Raw genomic sequence first — 20,623 nt, 5'->3', positions numbered from 1 at the left:
TCAGAATTTTTTTCTTTGTCCCACGCTCGTGACAAGACGAAAAACATGTTTCTCGAAAAATAAAGTAGGTGAGTGAAGAGCACTCGTTGATACCGTGGGGATTAAGAATGCCAATTTGAAAGATAAATTTTTGTTCTAGCGTTTTGCGGCTTTCCAAACTACCTAGATGTAGGGGAAGGCCGCATACTGCCATATACTACGTCCTTGTTTTGCATCGTGAGCGAGCGCATGTGAAAGTTCCAGTTTGGTCATTAGTTTGAAATGAACTTCCGACCAAAAAGTTGCATATCTTTTTTAATCGCGTTTGAATGAAATGAGGCGACGTTGCGAAAAGATAGTACCAGTCTCTGAATTGTTTCGAAGTAATTGAAATGTGTCCTTCTGTACCGTTTGTAGCGTTTTCTGTCGATCAATTTGTTGGGCGTGGTTCAGGGTGGACAGCTTGAACGACATAAACAGGATAGTACCATTCATCGAAAAACTGGCACATTGCCTCTGATTTTTCGGAAAAAATCAGAGTCGTCACTGCATAAACAACGAAGTCTGAGAAACTGGGGAAAGGGGAATGGATGCAAAGATGAATACAACAGGTAACTATGTGAATCGGTGGCCAGGTTTGTAGTTAACACTGGCGCAAAGACCTTCGCCTTCAATTGAAATTTTGGTGTCTAGAAAAGTCAGAGAAGTGAACTCGCAGCAGACCACCATGATACATGATGCTGTGCCGGAACCAGTCGACCCCATCGCCTGAAGAAAACTTGCAGTAAGCAGTCGAAACGCGGCGATCTACATCTAGTGACTTTGCCGTGAGACAACAGAATAAATTTATATTATCAAGTGAAAAGAAGTTTGTCCTGGCCAGGGAAAAAAAAGTCGCGAAAAATTTCAAGTGCAAGTTGGCTGTCTATAATGTATGACGTTTTGATGATAGGAGCCATAATTTTGTCTAAATTGCTGGAAATAAGTTCAGTGAGACAACTAAAGGCAGAGACGATGGGTCGACTGACTTAACTCACTGGGCCAAGACTAACTATCAATCCCCACGAGTAATGATTATAAATTGCCTTTGTTAACACACTACTCTGTTAACTCGGTTAAAAACCCCTAAGTTAACCTTCTCTTTAAGTAATGAAGCCTCACCAGCTAGGGTTAGTGAGCTCATGCCATGAAACCGAGTTTAGCTGAAAGAACAGAACAATCTCTAAAGAACAAAGTGGTCTGATTTCAATACAGTTTTGACTTATTTTCTTGGGTCTTCGATTAGACTTTGGCAACGAGTTCCTTGTCACCAGGCTTTTCATTCTTCGATTGGCATACTTCGTTCTGTAACAGATTTTCTACAGTTGGTTGGTTGTGAGTCTCTACTAGAGTGAGGCACACAAAAGCAGCTGCTAAAGCCAAACCAGCCATTATTCCAAATGGAAGAAACCTGTGGACGGTTAGCTGTTGAATAAAGGAGGTTGAGGTTTTAGAACAGACGACAAACATCCCCGTTTGTTAAATTACACCTCTCTCCTTTCAAAGTTGAGATTTCCTCTCATTGTCGCCCTCGTTACCACAAGTATCAAGGGATACAGATATTGTGATTAGTTTCATAGAAGGAATGCAACGAAATCCATCGTAACAGCTAAAAATTCTAAACGCATGGACTGAGATAGGTGTTAGGGGTGGATAAATTGTCGCTGGTGCCTTGCTGGTGACTCTTTGCTGTTCTTAGAAAAATGTGTTTATTCAGCTACGTATACCCTGTTTAAACATGCTGCATTGTACTTTGAGACGCTATTTGCGATTCAAGTAGTAGCAAAGGTTATGCTCAGTGGATATCACTTCCCAACTAAAGTAAGAGGACTACCTTTAGTAGATATGAGTATGCTGCACACTTACCAAAAGCGGAGCGAAGGCTGACAATAAAGCGCTTACACGTGCAGCAGCCGTTGATGTACCCATGGCAACATTCCTTTACCAGAACACCGAAAAAGTAAAAACAAGATGAGCATAGGGCACTTCAGTATAAGTATAGCCTTACTTAAGTGTTGCCTTGTTACGAGGCTCTGCGCGAACACATAAGAAGTTTCTACAATAATAAAGAGTAGTCAGTTAATGCGCAAATAGCGTCTGTGAAATGAAAAGAAACAACTACTTTGTCTTCTACACTTCTAAAACCGCAAAATAAAAGAGAAATTAAATAAATTGATCGAATTCGTGTCGAAATAAAATGATATTATAAATGAAAGGAAAAAGAGAGTTTGTTTTTCCCTATGGTGACAGAATTTGCTGCGGATCACCTTATAAAATCCTTTCAGCAGTGCTGGGCCACTTAATTACCTCAAAGTTGTCGGAAACATCTCTGCAGTGAAAATGTAGATCAGTGTGAATGCGATGGAAACAGCAAGCCTAGCAACAACCATGGACATGAAGATTTTTCCAATCAGATAACCTGGTAGCAAAATTCAAGCGTTAACTCTTATCTGAGAGAGAGTGTCGTTCTTTATACCGCTATACTCAGTTATGATACAAATGATCATCAGTGGAACTATGCAGATGTGTTGACAGACAGTCGAACCAACCCTTGCCTGGCTCTCAGTAGACTTGATTTTAGCCGTTTTCCCAATCCAGGTCTGCGATCCTCTTAAGGGAGGCACGAGCACGAGCGTCTGGCATGCGCACGGGGATCAATTTTGGTCGGCTCGCGCTGATTTCCCGCGCAAAATTTCAAAGGAAACAAAAGAAACAGCCGCTCTCTTGCAAAATATCCAAAAAAACTGTAACGTTAATGGTTATCTGCTGAAGGATAGAAAGTAGGGAAAGGAAAAAGGTCGAGACTTTTCAAAAACGCAAAGTTTATCCGTATTGACAGGCATCTTGTTGATTTACGATTTGATTTTTGGCTTCATCCAATGAGTTAGATGCTTTTAAAAGGCCATTGCTCCCTAGCTTGTTAGTGAGACAGCTTGTTTCTGACAGCATAAAAGTACGCCTATTAGCTCTCACGAAGTTTGCATATGCGTAGACGTTTGACCGCTGTATTCTCCTGGCCCTTCGCAGTACGTAATCCTGTTATAAAATGGTAAAAGGTGGAATTTTTACCCCGAAATGGTTCTTACGATGCACATATCATGTCTGTGGATAAGACCCCAATTTATAATCAGAAGGGAAAGCTCTGAGAATATTTCAACACAAGCTATCTACATAATAAGTCTCTAAAATTTCATTTTCATTACATTTTTGTTGAATTTTGGAAAACCCATCAATTAGTAAGGTTCATTTTACCTTTGTCGTCATCATTATCTGATAAAAGAAGTGCCCCAATTGCTCCTACAGCCGACAGAATAAACGATACCACAATGATAACCTTTCGACGAAATCTAGACATAAAGATGGGAAATGAACAGCAACAGGGTAAGATAAGAATCCGATCATGATCATGATCATGTTCAAATTCGTAATAAAAACGTTAAGAGCATTTGAAAGCTAAATTAAAAAAAAAAGCATATAGTTGTCAGGTGATACAACTATCGATTAATTGACCAGTAAATATGGATTCATCCCCTTAATGACTGTTTGCTGTTGATTGATAAATTGATTGAGTTACTGATTTGATGATGATGAAGAGGGTAAGTTTCTATAGAAACTAGATGCTGCGTCTTTTTGGGGTATTACAAAGTAATTTTCTTCTATCAACCGAGTTTATGATGCAATTTGACCATTAAAGAGAGTTTCTCAGTGAGTCTGACGCTTCGAGCGTTAGCCCTTCGTCAAAGTGAATGAAACGCTAACACGACGGTGGCAAATTCCAAATTACATATTCAACTCATTTGATAAAACTAAATTATCTGATTTAATGATGGATTGATTCAACGATGGAATAATCATTTTGTTAAATAGCTTATTTCATTTTAGATTTTACTACCTGACCGCCAAAACAGCAGATAGAGGGTATGCGATTAAACCAGCAACAGCAGCAACGACTACATTGATGTAGACATTACCCCCAATAAACGGTGCGCTGAAAGCTGTCGCCCAGTAAATAAAAGATACTGCAAACCTGATTCAGAGGAAACAAAGAAAATAAGCAGTTGTGAAGATGATAATAAATTCAAAGAATTCTTAAGCTGAGTTCAAAAGATTATTGACTTTGAGAGGATGCTTACATCAATTATAAAAGCTTTAGCAGGGAGATAAATGTTATGAAAGATGATGTTATCCAGAGAATGACTGAGGCATACACGGAAAAAGGGAACTCCGCCCAAATGCTCCCAATAGCAGCTTATCATACGATCTCCGATTACTGCACTTCGGGCGCTCTACCACTAAGCAACAGCTTATACTCTCTTGCTATAGGAGACTGGTGGCAAGCTAGGTAAGTAAGGGTGAACGAAGCAAAATAAGGGAGAGTTGATAAAACATGTGTATCATGAAAGATGTAGGCAATGACTTGCAGCTGTGGCCTGCGGCAAGGCACAGCTTATCAGCTGAAGAAAGGGGTAAGTTTCTAAAGAAACTGTGGTGCTACGTCTGTGAAAGAAAAAAACAGGGTAGTTTAGTATTATCAACTGAGTTGATAACGTAAATTGGCCACCGTAAAGAGTTTAAAAGCTGACGTTTCGAGCGTTAGCCCTTCGTGAGAGCGATCCATTCTGAATAAGGGCTAGCGCTCGAAACGTCAGTTTTTAAACTCTTTACGGTGGCCAGTTTATGTTATCAATTTTGTTGATAATACTAAATTACACAGCTTATCAGAGTTTATTTGATGTTTTTTACCTCAGAACTACTTTTTACATTGATTCCAGAGGGCAAAAAAATAAGGAAGAAAACTTACCACATGAGCCAAGACGCAAGTGTCCTGTGAACCATTCCAGCTGACATAAACAAATCAGGGAAGTCACCAAGTCTTTCAATCTTCTCATCATTGGGCAAATGTAATGCTTCTTCTGGCATGCATTTACCATTCACCTTAGCAACTTTACTTAGTATGTCCCTCGCTTCCGTCACACGACCTTTCTTGAGGAGCCAACGGATGGACTCTGGAGTAAAACTAAAGAACATGGAATGAGTGAAAAAAACAGATAACTATACAATCGCTGCAATCTATTAGAAAAGGCAGATTGTGATCTAGACCAACACATTGAACACCTCAAGAGCTAGAAATAAATGAATAGATAACTAAAACAGTCGGAGATACCAGAAAGTTTCAGTAAGAGGAAATAGATTTGAGATTTACTCTGCGAGATATTTTAGTAATTTCCTTATTCATTCAGTAATAGGTGAGACTTTGTTAAACTCAAGGAACACCTATGTATACATCGTAGTCAAAAGATGAATGAGTTAAACTAATAAGGCCGTAAGTTAGATACCTCATTGGGTTAACTACGTCACCTTCGTTAAATAAAGAATATTGAATTGTATTGTACTATGCAATGAGTGCGCAGGGTGAGAGCTGGCTGACCTCTTACACTGATAAAGAGATTACTTAAGAAGAATATGTCATTGTGAAGGGGCCTTTGCTACTCATCAACGCACTGAAAATGAAAAGAGCTACTCACAACCAGCCAACTACAAGTATACCCCCAGGAATTCCTGTGACGATAGTCAGAAGCCTCCAATCTCTGATGGCGTAAGCACATCCGGCTAACGCCTGACTTCCCACAGCAATACCAGTCCAAACGAGTGCTCCTGCGGCACCTCTGTGACGAATCCCAGAAAACTCCATTGCCAACACAAACACAGGGATGCTGTACCCACCTGTATGTTAAAAAATAAAACTAAAACGGAGAAAGCTGTTCACTTAATTTCCAACGGCCTTCCGTAGTGACTTGTAAGTATTTTTTTTAATTTTTCGGAGGGGGAAGTGGGGGTTTAACCTCTTCGTTTTTGGGGTTTGAGTATTCAGGCAGAAGTGCGTCCAAACGAAATATCTTCGTGCTGAGGACTAACCCTCTTCGCCTTTTATGTATATTTTTGTTAAACAAATTACCCCCTGGTATTCCCTACACGAACAGCATGTTACACCCTCTAATAACCTCACTAAGAACATAACCAGAAGCAGCTAAACATTTTTAAATGATTCCCAACTCTTCCATATCATTCAAGCAGGTAAATCTCCCTCCCCAGGAATAACTTCATGGGCTCGACTGTCACACTTACAATGGCAAGCTACTAGAAGTAAATGCAACGTACCCAGCATGAAGCCAACTATGCTACGGCAAAGGGCAAAAAACCAAAACGTTGGAGCAAATGCGGAAACAAAATTGAACAGCCAGCAGAAAAAGCCACAGATGAAGAGAGGCCGCTTCCTTCCAAACTTGTCTGACAAAATACCTACGACAATACTGCCAACAAAGAAACCTGCGAAGATCACAGAGGTTGATACGAATCCCCAGGAGCCGCGTTCACAAACAAGGTCGAACTGTGATTTTGAAAAAAAATTAGATATGTGAATTGCCATCTCATCAGATATGACTGCTTTGTCTAGACCTTACAGCTTATCAACGGAAGGCTTACAACTTTAAACGGAGTAACAGGAGTGACAGAGGTTCACAGATATGTTTCGCATATATGATTTTCACATATTTACTGCATACCTGCTGTCAGAGGGTATTTTGCAATGTAAATTATATAATAAGCTCAGTTATGTACGCATTCTGATCGGTTCTCACTTATGATCTATTGGAGGACAGACGTATAGATAACGTCATTCTTAAAACTTTTTTAAATTCTTTATTATATAAAACAAATAGATTCCAAGTTGCCGTGCGTCTGTTTAGTAATAGATCACAGAGGACGTCAAAATGTGGTCTATTACTGAACAGACGCACGGCAACCTGGGATCTATTGGTTAAATATATTGTCATAGGATTTATGGGGTTTTCATAAGATACAGATTTATGCTTGAATTTTGCCGTATACATAGCCGGTTCATTTATCCCTCCTTGCCATTTTCCGACTGGCGAGAGTCCGTATCTTGACCGACCCTCCCTGGGCATGGGTAGCAAGAGACCGGAAATAAATATAACTCTCCTACCCTTTTACGAGTGTGATTTGAAATGTAGGCGCTTATGCCTAATATTCGAAATTCGGTCTCATGCCTTAATCGGCAATTTCTTAATTTTGTTCCTGAATTTAGCCATAGCAAGAACAGCAATTTTCGAATTCCCGAATTAGTAAGTCTTTGTTTGGCAGCAATTATGTCGTTTGATAATCTCCATGTGATCTCCATATACAACCCCATCTGCAACTCAAATGTATAGTTCACAAAAGGAATTTGATCAGGCTTAGTGCAAACCTCAGTGACAACTGATGTGAAGTCATCCTCGAATCTCCAGTCTCTCCTTGAAATGTTACATCTGTGTTTGTATCTCTCGTCTCTGATACTAATGCTGTCTGTGAATGGGCAAGTGGAGTTGTTTACGCATTTCCAGTTGGGTTCTGAAGCTATAAACACCATGATCATCACTGGCACAGCCCACCAAAATAGATAACACAGATTGAAAAACAAATTGAGCGCAATCTGAAAGCGACCAAAACTCCCAATTCGTTCAAAAAATGTATCTGTAGTCAGTGCCATTGCAAGCTTATACAAAACAGCAAGCATAAGAAGTAAGATTTTGGCTATTGAGTTACATGAAAAAGCTCTGGAATCCTATATGTCACATTCGTGACCGCATAAACTTCCTGCCGTGTCAGACCCTTGTGCAAGCCTAAATTATGTATCACTATACATTGGCTAGTCACGCAATCATGCAAGGGGTTCCATGTGTTGGTTTTAATTATCTGTGTAAATGCTTCAACGTTCAGACCTGATGACCCAGAGTTTTCAAGAATTAACGGAGGAAATTTTTCATGCATTGAACGCTAATGAAGGCTTGTACCAATGGATTGCGCAGTCACCAATACTGTTACCACAGGCGGCCCAAACGTACTATAAGAGATTTCGGGGTTTCCCATATGTGAAGGTCATTAGCAGAAATATCTAATTTACTGAACACGTGTATCAACTGAAGTAGTGCAAGCTAACATTTAGGAACTAACAAATTTTTCTAACTCGACATATCAATAGTACTTTAAACTTCTGAACTGACAGTATTTTTCAGGGATCTTAAACACCTAAAACTGAATGGCGCGTTTCAACGCCTCCCTTTAAATTCTCTATAGGATCTATTGTTCAAAACACAGAGGAAAAGTTGCAGATTTTTTTTATAATAAAAAAGATACAAAAATGAGAAAGTAGAGGAAGGTTGCTCTTAATCAGCCTCGTTCCATGTCCTAGAGGGGTTCCAAATGGCCATGAGCCGAAATTTTCTACGCAAAATAGATTTTAATCTTAAAATATCAATCTCATGATTAGAACCTCTAACCAAGCATGCATGCAACATTTCAGCCAAATCGGTGAATCTACCGGTACGACCCTAGTCTGACATAAACGTAATGTCATTATGGATATTCTCCATACTGTCCTTTAAACATTTTCTATGGTGCTGACAAGGAAAATTTATTTTACTGATCAAAAGCTTCTTTTTTGGTAATCATTTTCTTGGTTCTCCTGACCTTAATGTGTGATTCAGGGCTGATATTGTGAGGAGAAATTAGATGTTATTAGATGCTAGTCACTCTTAGGGTTTAAAGAGTTAACAGCAGTAGTGAAAATAAGGCTTGGAAAAAAAACTGAGGCCTGTGCGGGATTGGAACCCATGACCTCAACGATACCGGTGCAGTGCTCTACCAACCGAGCTGACCCATTATGTTGGTTCCAAATAAACCCGTCAAGTGATAAACAAATGACTGTGAATATATTCTCAGTCCTTGTACTGGTTTGCGATGGAAAACAGCGATAGCCAAAAACACATACAATAAAGCACGACATGAAATACCACGGCTGGGTGACAACGCAGGAAGCGAGTCGGCCGGGTTCAGAACCAGCCATGCAACATCTTGAGTGGAGGATATGTATGAGGGACACTAACAATAAGGAACCGTATAAAATCTTCGAAAGCCTGCATATCGTGCGTGAATGGAAGGAATGTATGACCTGAGTACTGTACATCCGACTGTTCGAAAATTCGGTCAGCACAAGTCGGGTAGCACAGAAGCAGCTCCGGCCTTCAAAAGCCCAGTGGTTAAAACGATTTACGTGGATCGACTAAAAAATCTAGCTAGGTCCTTTAAGAAATTTATTCATTTCGCAAACTGGGATTGCATCTCAAGGTCGGCCACGATCAGATTTTCAGATTTGAATGCTCAGTTTTTCAGCTTTTAGAGAAAGGCGAAAAAACAATTTCCTTAGGGACCAGCAATTGTTTATGGGGTCTTTACGGTACCAGCTAGTCTCGTACCCAGAACTCCCACGGCCATACATTTCAGTTACAGGTTAACGGTAGAATCTGTGTATGATATTAGTACCAGCTTATGGAACAGTCTTCGGAAACATTTTGCTGATGTTTGTCGGCTATTCTAAAAGAACAAAAGCGTGATGTTCATCCAAATTTTATTATTGTAATATTCTAGTTAATTACAGTTCAAAAAAAGTTTGTTGAAATTCATGAAAGAGCTATTTTAGGGTTCATTTCTTGAACCAAAACCGTTTTCGTTCAATGATGAGCTGTTGTTTGTGTAGCCAGACGTAATGCAATACAAACATCACAGATTTGTGTTTTCTTAAGAGCACTATAATTTATTAATTTCACTTTTTGTGCGTGTAGCACCTACCTAAGTGTCTTTACCGACTTAGCTCTCTACGCCAAAAAACTATCGATCTCCCTGACTAATAATTATAAATTGTTTTTGTTAACACACGGCTCTGTTTGCTAGGTTCAAAACACTTAAGTCATGTTCCTCTCTAAGCAATGAAGCCTCAACAGCTAGGGTTAGTGAGTTCATGTTATAAAACCGAGTTTAGCTAAAAGAACAGATTTCGATGCAGTTTTGGTTCATTTTCTTGGGTCTTCTATCAGAGTTCGGTATCGAGTTCCTCATCACCAAGTGTCTCATTCTTCGGTTGGCATACTATGTCCTGAAACAGATTTTCCATAGTTGGTTGGTTTTGAGTCTCTGGGAGAGAGAGGCAAACAAAAGCAGCTGCTAAAGCCAAACCAGCCATTAATCCAAACGGAAGAAGCCAGTGGACGGTTGTCTGTTGAGTAAAGGAGGTTGAGGTATTAGTACAGGCGACAAATACCTCGTTTGTTGAATTACGCCGGTCTCCTTTCAAAGTTGAGCTTTCTTCTCATTGTCGCTCTCGATACCACAAATATCAAGGGATACAGATATTGTGACGGGGTTCACAGAAGGAATACAAAGAAATCCATCTAAACAGCATGGTAGGGGTGGAGAAATTGTCGCTGGTGCTTTGCTGGTGACTCTTTGCTGTTCTTCACAAATTGTGTTTATTCAGCTACGTATACCCTGTTCAGACATGCTGCATTGTACTTTGAGACGCTATTTGCGATTCAAGTAGTAGCAAGGGTTGTACTCAGTGGATATCACTTCCCAACTAAAGTAAGCGGACTACCTTTAGAAGATGTAAGTACGCTGCACACTTACCAAAAGCACAGAGTAGGGTGCTAAAAAAGCGCTTACACGTGCAGCAGCTGTTGATGTACCCATGGCAACATTCCTTTACCAGAACACAAACACATACAAAAATAATTTAGATGAGCATGAGGCACGTCAATGTAAGTATAGCCTCACTTTAGTGTTGCCTCATTACGGGGCGCTGCGCGAACACATTAGAGGTTTCTACAATAATAAAGAATAGTCAGTCGATGCTCAAATAGCGTCTGTGAAATGAAAAGAAACGGTAACTTTGTCTTTACACATGTAAAACCGCAAACTTAAAGAGAAATTAAATTAATCTGTCGAATACGTGACGATATAAAATGATAATATATATGGAAGGAAAAAGAGAATATGTTTTTCCATGTGGTGACAGAATTTGCCGGATCAGCTTAAAAAATCCTTTCAGCAGTGCTGGGCCACTTAATTACCTCAAAGTTGTCGGAAACATCTCTGCAGTGAAAATGTAAATAAGTGTGAATGCGGTGACAACAGCAAGTCTAGCAACAACCATGGACATGAGGATTTTTCCAATCGGATAACCTGGCAGCAAAATTCAAACGTTAACTCTTATCTGAGAGAGAGTATCGTTCTTTATGCCGCTATACTCAGTTATGATACAAATGATCATTAATTAATGGAACTAGTGTTGCAGAAGCGTTACAACAGACCGTCGAATCAACCCTTGCCTGGGTCTTAGTAGACTTGATTTTGGCGGTTTTCCCAGTCCAGGTCTGCGATCCTCCCGAGGGAGGCACGGAGGCCTTTCCTATTTCCATAGAACCAAGGCAGAAGTCAAACGTCTAGCATGCGCAAGTGGATAAATTATGGTCGGCTCGCGCTGATTTCCCGCGCAAAACTTCAAAGGAAACAAAAAAAACAGCCGCTCTCTTGCAAAATATTCAGAAAAAAGTAACGCTAATAGATATCTGCTGAAGGACACAAAGTAGAGAAAAGAAAAAGTCGAGACTTTTCAAAGAACAAAGCTTATCCGTACTGACAGGCATCTTGTTGATTTACGATTTGATTTTTGGCTTCATCTAATAAGTTATCTACTTTTAAAAGGCCATTGCTCTCTAGCCTGTTTCTGCGAAAACTTGTTTCTGACAGCATAAAGTTAAACTTCATAGCCATCAAGAAGTTTGCATATGCGTAGACGTTTGACCGCTATATTATCTTGGTCCTTCGCAGTACGTTATCCTGTTATAAAATGGTAAAACGTGGATTTTTACACGGACATGGTTCTTACGATGCACATATCATGTGTGTGGATAAGACCCCACTTTATGATCAGGAGGAAAACTCTGAGAATATTTCGACACATGCTGTCTGCACAATCAGTTTCTAAAGTTTCATTTTAATTACACTTTTGTTAGATTCTGGAAAGTCCATTAATTAGTAGGGTTCATTTTACCGTTGTCGTCATCATTATCTGATAAAAGAAGTGCGCCAATTGCTCCCGCAGCCGATAGAATAAACGATACCACAATGATAAACTTTCGACGAAATCTAGATATAAAGATGGGAAATGAACAACAACAGTTACGGGAGTAAGATAAGAATCCGATCATGGTTAAGTTCAAATTCGTAATGAAAACATTAATGGCATTTCAAAGCTAAAAAATTGGCATATAGTTGTCAAATAGCTAATACAAAAATCGTTAATTGACCAGTAAATCGATCCGTCTATGGATTCATCCTCTGAATGACTGTTTGCAGTTGATTGGTAAATTGATTGAGTAACAAACTGATATAATGATGAAGAGGGTAAGTTTCTATGGAAATTGGGTGGTGCGTCTCTGTGGGGTATTCAAAAATAATTTTCTTCCATCAACTGAGTTGATAATGTAATTTGGCCACTAGAGAGAGTTTCTGAGGCTGAAGCTTCGAGCGTTAGGCCTTCGCCAGAGTGAATGAAACGCTAACACTAAAAGTGTCAGCCTTAGAAACTCTCTATGGTGGCCAATTGCAAATTAATATTCAACTCGTTTAATAAAACTAAATTATCTGATTTAATGATGGATTGATTAAAAGATGGAATAATCATATTGTTAATTAGCTTATTTCATTTTAAATTTTACTACCTGACTGCCAAAACAGCAGATAGAGGGTATGCGATTAGTCCATCAACGGCAGCAACGACTACATTGATGTAGACATTACCCCCAATAAACGGTGCGCTGAAAGCTGTCGCATAGGATATAAAAGATACTGCAAACCTGATTCAAAAGAAAAAAAGAATGTTTTTTTAAATGACAGATGCAGGCAATGATGTACAAACAAACACAAACAAATACTTTATTTATCAAGGGTGAAATACAAAATGGCCCTCAACAAAAACAAAACACAAAAAAAAAAAACAAAAATCATGCTGATCCTACCAATTATTACACTTCCAACAATAATAAAAATAAAAAGGTCCTACTAATCTTAAAATGTTCTAGCGAAGGGCCTTCTTTGATAAAATCATTCTGTAGCATTTTTCTGAAATTTGAGTGGGAAATTATGTTTTTGTATGTGTTATCTAGATTATTCTATAGACGACATACACTTGAGTTGAAAATCCTGACTTCCTGACTTTCTTTAACATGATGGTGTCAAAACATCATTACAGATAGCAGATCTAGTTCGATAACTATGTGTATACCTAACATGTTTAAAATATGAGATGAAATATTCAGGACAATGACCCTGGCTAACTCTATGTAGCATACAGAGTTTTCTAACGCGTACAATGTCATCTATAGCTACCCAGCTTAATTTATCAAAAAGTAGGCTGGCTACCTATAGATGACATGTAGAGCTGTGACTTGTGGCAAGGCACAGCTTATCAGATGAATAAAGGGGTAAGTTTCTAAAGAAACTGTGGCGCTACGTCTGTGGGAGAATATAAGAGGGTAATTTAGTATTATCAACTGAGTTGATAACGTAAATTGGAAACCGTAAATAGTTTGAAAGTTGTCGTTTCGAGCGTTAGCCCCTCGTCAGAGCAATTTATCCTGACGAAGGGCTAATGCTCGAAACGTCAGCTTTACAGTGGCCAATTTACGTTGTCATTTTAGTTGATAACAATAAATTACACACTTTATTAGAGTATATTTGATGTTTTTTACCTCAGAACTATTATTTACATTGACTCCAGAGAGCAAACAAATAAGGAAGAAAACTTACCACATGAGCCAAGACCCAAGTGTTCTGTGAATCATTCCATCTGACATAAACAAATCAGGAAAGTCACCAAGTCTTATTCTCTCATCCTTGGGCAAATGTAATGCTTCTTCTGGCATGCTTTTACCATTCACCTTGGCAACTTTACTTAGTATGTCCCTCGCTTCCGTCTCTCGACCTTTCTTGAGGAGCCAACGGATGGACTCTGGAGTAAAACTAAGGGACATGGAATAGTGCAAAATATAGTTAACTTTACAATCGCTGCAATCTAATAGACAAGGTGGATTGTGATTTAGTGTTGAACACCTCAGGAGCTAGAAATAAATGAATAGATTACTGTAACAGTTGGAAATACAAGAAAGTTCCAGTAAGAGGAAATAGATTTGAGCTCTAATCTGCGTAAGATGTGTTGGTAATTTCCTTATTCATTCAGTAATAAGTGAGACTTTGTTAAACTCAAGAAATACCTATGAAAGCATCGAAATCTGAAGACAAACTGGTTAAACTATGTGACGAGTGCCCAGAGTGAGAGCAGGCTGACCTCTTATGCTGATAAATGGATTACATAAGTAGAATATGTCATTGTAAAGGGGCCTTTCCTACTCATCAACGCACTGAAAATGAAAAGAGCTACTCACAACCAACCACCTATAAGTATACTCCCAGGAGCTCCTGTGACGATGGTCAGAAGCCTCCAATCTCTGATGGCGTAAGCACATCCAGCTAACGCCTGACTTCCCACAGCAATACCAGTCCAAACGAGTGCTCCTGCGGCACCTCTGTGGCGAATCCCAGAAAACTCCATCGCCAACACAAACATAGGAATGCTGTACCCAGCTGTATGTTAAAAAATAAAACTAAAACGGAGAACGGCCTTCTGCAGCGACTTGTAAGTAGTCTTTTAACTTTTCGGAGGAGGGGGAGGGAGGTGTTCAACCTCTCCATTTTTGGAGGCTTACGAAATGTCTTCGTGCTGAGGACTAACCGTGTTCGCCTTTTATGTATATTTTTGCGGAACGAATTACTCTCTCGTATTCCCTACATGAACAACATGTTACACCCTTTAATAACTTCACTAAGCACATAACCAGAAGCAGCTAAACATTCTTAAATATCAGATTTCTCTACTCTTCCATATTATTCAAGCGGCCAAATCTCCCTACCCGGGAATCACTTCGGTCCGAAGACAAATTTTCACGGGCTCGAATGTCACACTTACGATGGAGCCCCCATTAAGGAAGGAGGGGAGGGGGGGGGGGTCTTAGTATCCCGTTTCCCATTAATTTTGAGCCAAAATATCCTGTATCCCGTTAATTCTTGTATCCCTATAATGCCAGTTACCATGACGATGTTATTGAGCGTTTTCCTTGGGTGTTTCCATGCTGTTTCGCTGATTTGTTCCCTCGCACGGCTCTCCTGTTGTTGTTTCTGTTAACTACACCATCTTGTTTCGCCGGTTTTTACGCAAGAAGACACTGTTTATATTGTGAATCACTACAATTATTTCAACTGCACACAAGCCGGGTAGATGTACTGTAATCAAGTGCTTACGTCGTCGACTTGTATTCCGTCCAGGCGAGAGTAATGGATGCTGCTGCCGAGGGTTTCTTGTGTTTCAAGTTAGTAGTAAAAATAAGAACGATGATTCTCTTGGACGCCTTGACTTTCTTCCTGATCTTGTGGTTGAACCCTAGTATCTCTTCATATTCCATTTTTGCTAACTCATTTGACATTTCTTTCCCAGTCTCCCTGACGGTCAGCGGATCTCCACAGTCCAAGCACTGAACCATATAACATTGGTATTCTTCTTCGTTAAATACGATAAGTTCGTCTTGAACAGCAGAGGCGGGAGATCGCAACGCGCAAAAGTACTGCGAAATAGAAAAAGCCGTGGGGGAGGGGGAGAGTTGTTCTCGGACAAGAGCCGATATTGGCAGCTATTGTCAATATTGACAATATTTGATGGCAGGCAAAATGTAAAAAATCGCATTTGAAAGTATTTTTTCCACTATTTGCGCCTTCCACATTGACTAATAATCTTATTTCTTTCTTTTAAAAATGAGAACTTCGATCTTCGATATCCCAGAACCTTGTTCATATCAAACTCACGGGGTACAAATAGTCTTAACATGAATATAGTGACCACGCCCACTTCAACGCCCCACTCAAATCGAGTGTAATTTTCGAACATTTTACCATCGTGCGGATTCTCTACGGAAAAAGCACTCAATGTACCTCTGAAATATTAAACTATAATGTTGTGGCTTTCTATTTCGCTAATTTTCTAACTTGAAGGTAAAGTTTTTCCCCCGTCATTTTAACCTTTTCTCCGAGCGGTTGCGTGAAATTAACAAGGCGTTTTTGTTCAAAACACAACCGAGCGAAGCGTCTCGGGCGATATCTTTTTTACGCAAGCGCAATTTAAAAATGTACCGCCTGAATCAAAAAGAGGAACAAATTTCCTTTGTTTTGATATGTAAAGTGTCGAACAAAAAGCAGATTTACCCTCGTCAAATGGCGTTTCAAAACAGCTGTATCTTCCTCCTTTTGATTTTTTCCTATTTGGTGAGCGTGAAAGCAGTAGGAGAGGGATCGGGAAACTCAGAAAGCACTTCGGGTATTAATCTGCCATTGTTTACTTACGAGATAAATAAGTAAGATTTGTGAAGTTCATCGCAGTATGAAGTCTAATTAAATGTCTTTTTTAAGCTTGTTCGCTGGATTTTTCGTGAACTTCCCTGATTAATTTTTCGTTTCAGCTTACTAATCTATAATATTTCAAAGCAAAGAAGTTTTCAGAGAAAACCATGAGTCGGTCGTTTCAATGATTGTAAACAAAGTGTTTGAGCAATCAGGTATACGAGGTATAATAATCAATAGCCATATATCAGAAGTCTTCAGAAAGAAAATATTCTGTTTTCAGAAAGCTGTCAAGAAAGCTAGTAATCGTGGCAATTAAATGCACTTCTTAGCAATTTGGAAACGGGCCCTCGGTATCGATTTAAGGTGTATTACAACGAGGTTGATGTACATCAGCTTAAAGATGAGAACAGCCAGTTGAGGGGAGAAAAAATAAAATTAGAAGAATCTTTGGTACAAGAGAAGGTAAAGCGATTGCGAGTGGATAAAAAAGCCCGAGAAGCCCTCGAGAAAGCTGAGAAGAAAGGGGCCTTCTACAATAAAAAATTTATTCAGTTGGCTAAAAAAGTGATTACAAATGGGAAAAAAGGTAGAGGCCCAGCTGAGAAGAAGTTTAATGACTATTCTAAGAACCATCAAAAGAGAATTAAAAAGCAACTGAAGGAGGAGTGCCAAACTACACTCTCCTTTCTTGGGCTGTACAATTTGTTGCAACTAAAATTGAAGTCCTCAACACTGAGACTAATCAATATGAAACTTTCAATCTTGTTGGAGAGGGAGAGCTGCCATTTACAGAGTCTGACCCAAAGGCCCTTAATAATGATGACATTGATAACATAAATATGTGGCTTTACCTCAAAGATAAATTCATGATTTCAAATGAGGCCTGGCATGAAATTGCCATTAAGGCTAATGATCTCCCCAATATATATTCCATCAAGAAGTGAATTAATGAGCTAAACAGTGAATGGAACTTGAAACCAACACCAGGAGATGCTGAAGGTGTTCAGTTAGGATTTGCAGAAAGCTTGCAAGAGCACATTGTTAGGCTTCAGAAGAATGGAGAAATCAATGATGGAGAAACTATTAAGATCGAGCTTAGTGGTGATGGTACAAATATTGGAAAGGGGCTTACAGTTGTCAACTTCACTTTCACTATTCTCCATGAAAAGGATGTGGCAATGGGTGAGAAGGGAAATTATATACTTGCTGTTATAAAAACTACAGAGACATATGATAATCTGAGAGACAGCCTAGTAGACCTTGGAATGGAAATGTCAAACTTAAAGGAGATAAGTGCAAATAATTGCACCTATAAAATTGAATACTTTTTACGTGGATATTTGAAATTTTTAGCACTGTTATGTGGTTTAGGCAGGGCAAATGAGGATTATGCTTGTGTGTGGTGCAAGTGTCCCAGGGAGCAATGGTGGGACACAAGCAAAACATGGTCAATTAATAACAAGCAAGTTAAAATAGCAAGGTTTTCCACTGGAAGGAAATTAAACTGTAAGGCACAACCATTATTTGATTTTATACCTATGGACCTTGTCATCATAGATACATTACATTTTTTTCTGAGGATTTCAGATGTTTTGATTAACTTGTTCATAAGAGAGCTGAGAAGAAGTGATGCTATTGAGAAAAAAAAACCTCTGATGGATTCCCAAGAGATAAATATAAACACATGGCATGTTATGAAGAATTTATCAAAAGTATGGGAATCACTTTTAATTTTAGAATCAACAAAGAGAGCAAAAAGCTGGAATATAGAGATCTTACCGAACCAGAAAAGTTGAAACTCTTTAAGAATATAAACATTCTGACCTATGCTTGTCCCTCTTTGCAGTCAAAACAAAGACATACAAGTGATCTGGGCTAAATTTATGGACATAATTGGTGATTTGAGGCTAGATTTTACATCTGAAGAGGTTATTCTTGAACTGCAAAGAAATATCAAATCATGGTTTGAGCACTTTCTCAAAGTTTACCAAGCAAAAGATGTCACTCCCTACATGCATGCACTATGTTATAATGTTCCTGAGTTCCTGTCACTTTATCAGAACATAGCATATTACACACAGCAAGGCTTGGAAAAATACAATAATAGAGCTTCTAAAGATTTCTTCAGATCCACAATTCACAAAGGGGTTGATGCCCTCAAACAACTGTTTCTGAAGAAAAACAGGATTCAGTCCCTGGAGGCAGCAGGTTATGAAAGGGTTTAAGAACACCTACAATGATGAGCTTGTATTCAATGATTGGACTTCTTTGTCCCAGCCAATACTTAATAGTTCCTGGAATTACATAGGCAAAATCTTCACCTACATTTAAAATTCTTTCATCCCACTTCAGCCCCAGATATGAATCAAGCACCCTATTTGACTCCAATTGGTAAACCATCTTTCCTCTTTGAAGAACGCCGGGCAAAACGCTCCCTAGACCTTCCATGAGAACATCTTGGTCAACATTAAGGCCTATGTTTATATCAGGGTCCTCTCGCTGTCCAGACCAAAGCTTTTTCTTTATTTCACGAGCAAGTTGGCCATGGAACGATTCTTTTCTATCCTCTAGAGAATTTTCCGAGGGAATGAACAGCTTTTCGCTGCGAACAAACGAAAAATATCCAGATCCTCTATTGGCCCTGAAGGGTGTCCATTCATCGAAGCATGTGCTAAACGGCGAACGTAATGAATTTTCAACCTCTCTTGTTGATTTTGTCAACCTCCCTGATCTCAATATCATACAGTTTTGTATCTTTCTATCGTGGATTCGCCTTTCTAACGGGGGTTTATGATAAGTATTTGTTGCAAAATCACTTTGCTTTTTTTATTTCCCTATTTAGCCTGTCCGCCATTTTGAAAATTCGCAACGGAGAGCATGTGCATGGTCGCGTACACCTGGAACCGAGAAAAACAAATGTTCATCGCGCTGGGGAAAGAGTTTGATATGTTGAATACTCCGTATCCCTATATAATTTTTTACCCAAATATCCCGTATCCCTATAATTGTTTACCCAAATATCCCGTATCCCTATAACCTTTTACCCAAATATCCTGATAACCCTTTATAGGGCCTCAAAATGGCGAGCTGCTCGAGGTAAATGTAACTTACCCAGCATAAAGCCAACTATGCTACGGCAAAGAACAAAAAACCAAAACGTTGGAGCAAATGCGGAAACAAAATTGAACAGCCAGCAGAAAAAGCCACAGATGAAGAGAGGCCGCTTCCTTCCAAACATGTCTGACAAAATACTAATAGCAATACTGCCAACAAGGAAACCTGCGAATATCCCAGAAGTTGATACGAATCCCAAGTAGCTGCGGGCACAAACAAGGTCGAACTGTGATTTTGGAAAAAAATTAGATATGTGAATTGAAATCTCATCAGATATGACTCCTTTGTCTAACCCTTAAACCTTATCAATGAAAGGCTTACAACTTTAAACTTTTTCCAGAATAGCAGGAGTGACAGAGGTTTATATATATGATTCACATGTATAATTTTCACACATTTATTGTCAGAGGGTATTTTGCAATGTAAAATATATTGTCATAAGGTTATGGGGATAAGAACGAGAGACTGTTCACGAATTTGATCACGTTTAGCACAAACCTCAGTGACAACTGATGTAAAGTCGTCCTCGAATCTCCAGTCTTTCCTCAAAATGTTACATCTGTGGTTGTATCTCTCGTCTATGATACTAATGCTGTCTGTGAATGGGCAAGTGGAGTTGTTTACGCATTTCCAGTTGGGTTCTGAAGCTATAAACACCATGATCGTCACTGGCACAGCCCACCAAAATAGAGAACACAGATTGAAAAACAAATTGAGCGCAATCTGAAAGCGACCAAAACTCCCAATTCGTTCAAAAAATGTATCTGTAGTCAGTGCCATTGCAAGCATAAAGGAAAAGAACAAGCATATGAAGTAAGATTTTGGCTATTGAGTAACATGAAAAAGCTCTGTAATCCTATATGTCCCATTCGTGACTGCATAAACTTCCTGCCGTGCCGTGCCGTGCCTTGCGCAAGTCTAAATTATGTAACACTATACATTGGCTCGTAAGGCGATCACGCAGGGGGCTCCATGTGTCTCGTTTACCGAAACTGGTTTTGATTATCAAAGTTCAGACCTGATGATCCAGAGTTTTTAAGAATTGACGGAGGATACATACATTGAACACTAATGAAGGCTTGTGCCAATGGATTGCGCAGTCACTAATACTGTTATCACAGGCGGCCCAAGCGTACTATATCATTTCGTG

At 39.3% G+C, this 20,623-nt stretch overlaps 2 protein-coding genes across 2 annotated transcripts; both read right to left on the bottom strand.

The window, feature by feature from the left end:
- Positions 1-317: 317 nt before the first annotated feature.
- On the bottom strand, positions 318-7,601 carry LOC131774480 (solute carrier family 22 member 15). The gene is made up of 9 exons (XM_059090509.2): positions 7,283-7,601; positions 6,178-6,406; positions 5,544-5,742; positions 4,820-5,035; positions 3,911-4,045; positions 3,271-3,365; positions 2,326-2,437; positions 1,885-1,957; positions 318-1,443 (listed from the first exon to the last, which is right to left on the bottom strand). The coding sequence occupies exons 1-9, from the start codon at positions 7,589-7,591 to the stop codon at positions 1,261-1,263; spliced, it is 1,551 nt and encodes a 516-aa protein (XP_058946492.2). The 5' UTR covers positions 7,592-7,601; the 3' UTR covers positions 318-1,260.
- A 1,873-nt stretch (positions 7,602-9,474) lies between these two features.
- On the bottom strand, positions 9,475-20,341 carry LOC131774468 (solute carrier family 22 member 15-like). Its single transcript, XM_059090492.2, has 9 exons — positions 19,972-20,341; positions 19,471-19,699; positions 14,355-14,553; positions 13,720-13,932; positions 12,633-12,767; positions 11,963-12,057; positions 10,980-11,091; positions 10,537-10,609; positions 9,475-10,126 (listed from the first exon to the last, which is right to left on the bottom strand). Exons 1-9 carry the CDS (start codon positions 20,260-20,262, stop codon positions 9,944-9,946), a joined length of 1,530 nt encoding a protein of 509 aa, XP_058946475.2. The 5' UTR covers positions 20,263-20,341; the 3' UTR covers positions 9,475-9,943.
- Positions 20,342-20,623: the final 282 nt, after the last annotated feature.

This window comes from Pocillopora verrucosa, chromosome 3, assembly GCF_036669915.1.
Source record: "Pocillopora verrucosa isolate sample1 chromosome 3, ASM3666991v2, whole genome shotgun sequence".
NCBI lineage: Eukaryota > Metazoa > Cnidaria > Anthozoa > Scleractinia > Pocilloporidae > Pocillopora > Pocillopora verrucosa.
Note: the sequence above shows the minus strand (reverse complement) of the source record. Positions and strands in the feature narration are given on the sequence as shown.

What these genes read in the sequence shown, in the direction of transcription:
- LOC131774480 (XM_059090509.2), bottom strand. Translation starts at nt 7,591, where the DNA reads ATGCTTGCTGTTTTGTATAAGCTTGCAATGGCACTGACTACAGATACA. An exon ending in CTTGCGTCTTGGCTCATGTG is followed by an intron (nt 4,046 to 4,819) that starts GTAAGTTTTCTT and finishes CCTCTGAATCAG; the next exon opens with GTTTGCAGTATCTTTTATTT. An exon ending in TCTGCTGTTTTGGCGGTCAG is followed by an intron (nt 3,366 to 3,910) that starts GTAGTAAAATCT and finishes CTTTATGTCTAG; the next exon opens with ATTTCGTCGAAAGGTTATCA.
- LOC131774468 (XM_059090492.2), bottom strand. Translation starts at nt 20,262, where the DNA reads ATGCTTGCAATGGCACTGACTACAGATACATTTTTTGAACGAATTGGG. An exon ending in TCTGCTGTTTTGGCAGTCAG is followed by an intron (nt 12,058 to 12,632) that starts GTAGTAAAATTT and finishes CTTTATATCTAG; the next exon opens with ATTTCGTCGAAAGTTTATCA. An exon ending in ATGTTTCCGACAACTTTGAG is followed by an intron (nt 10,610 to 10,979) that starts GTAATTAAGTGG and finishes GTTCTGGTAAAG; the next exon opens with GAATGTTGCCATGGGTACAT.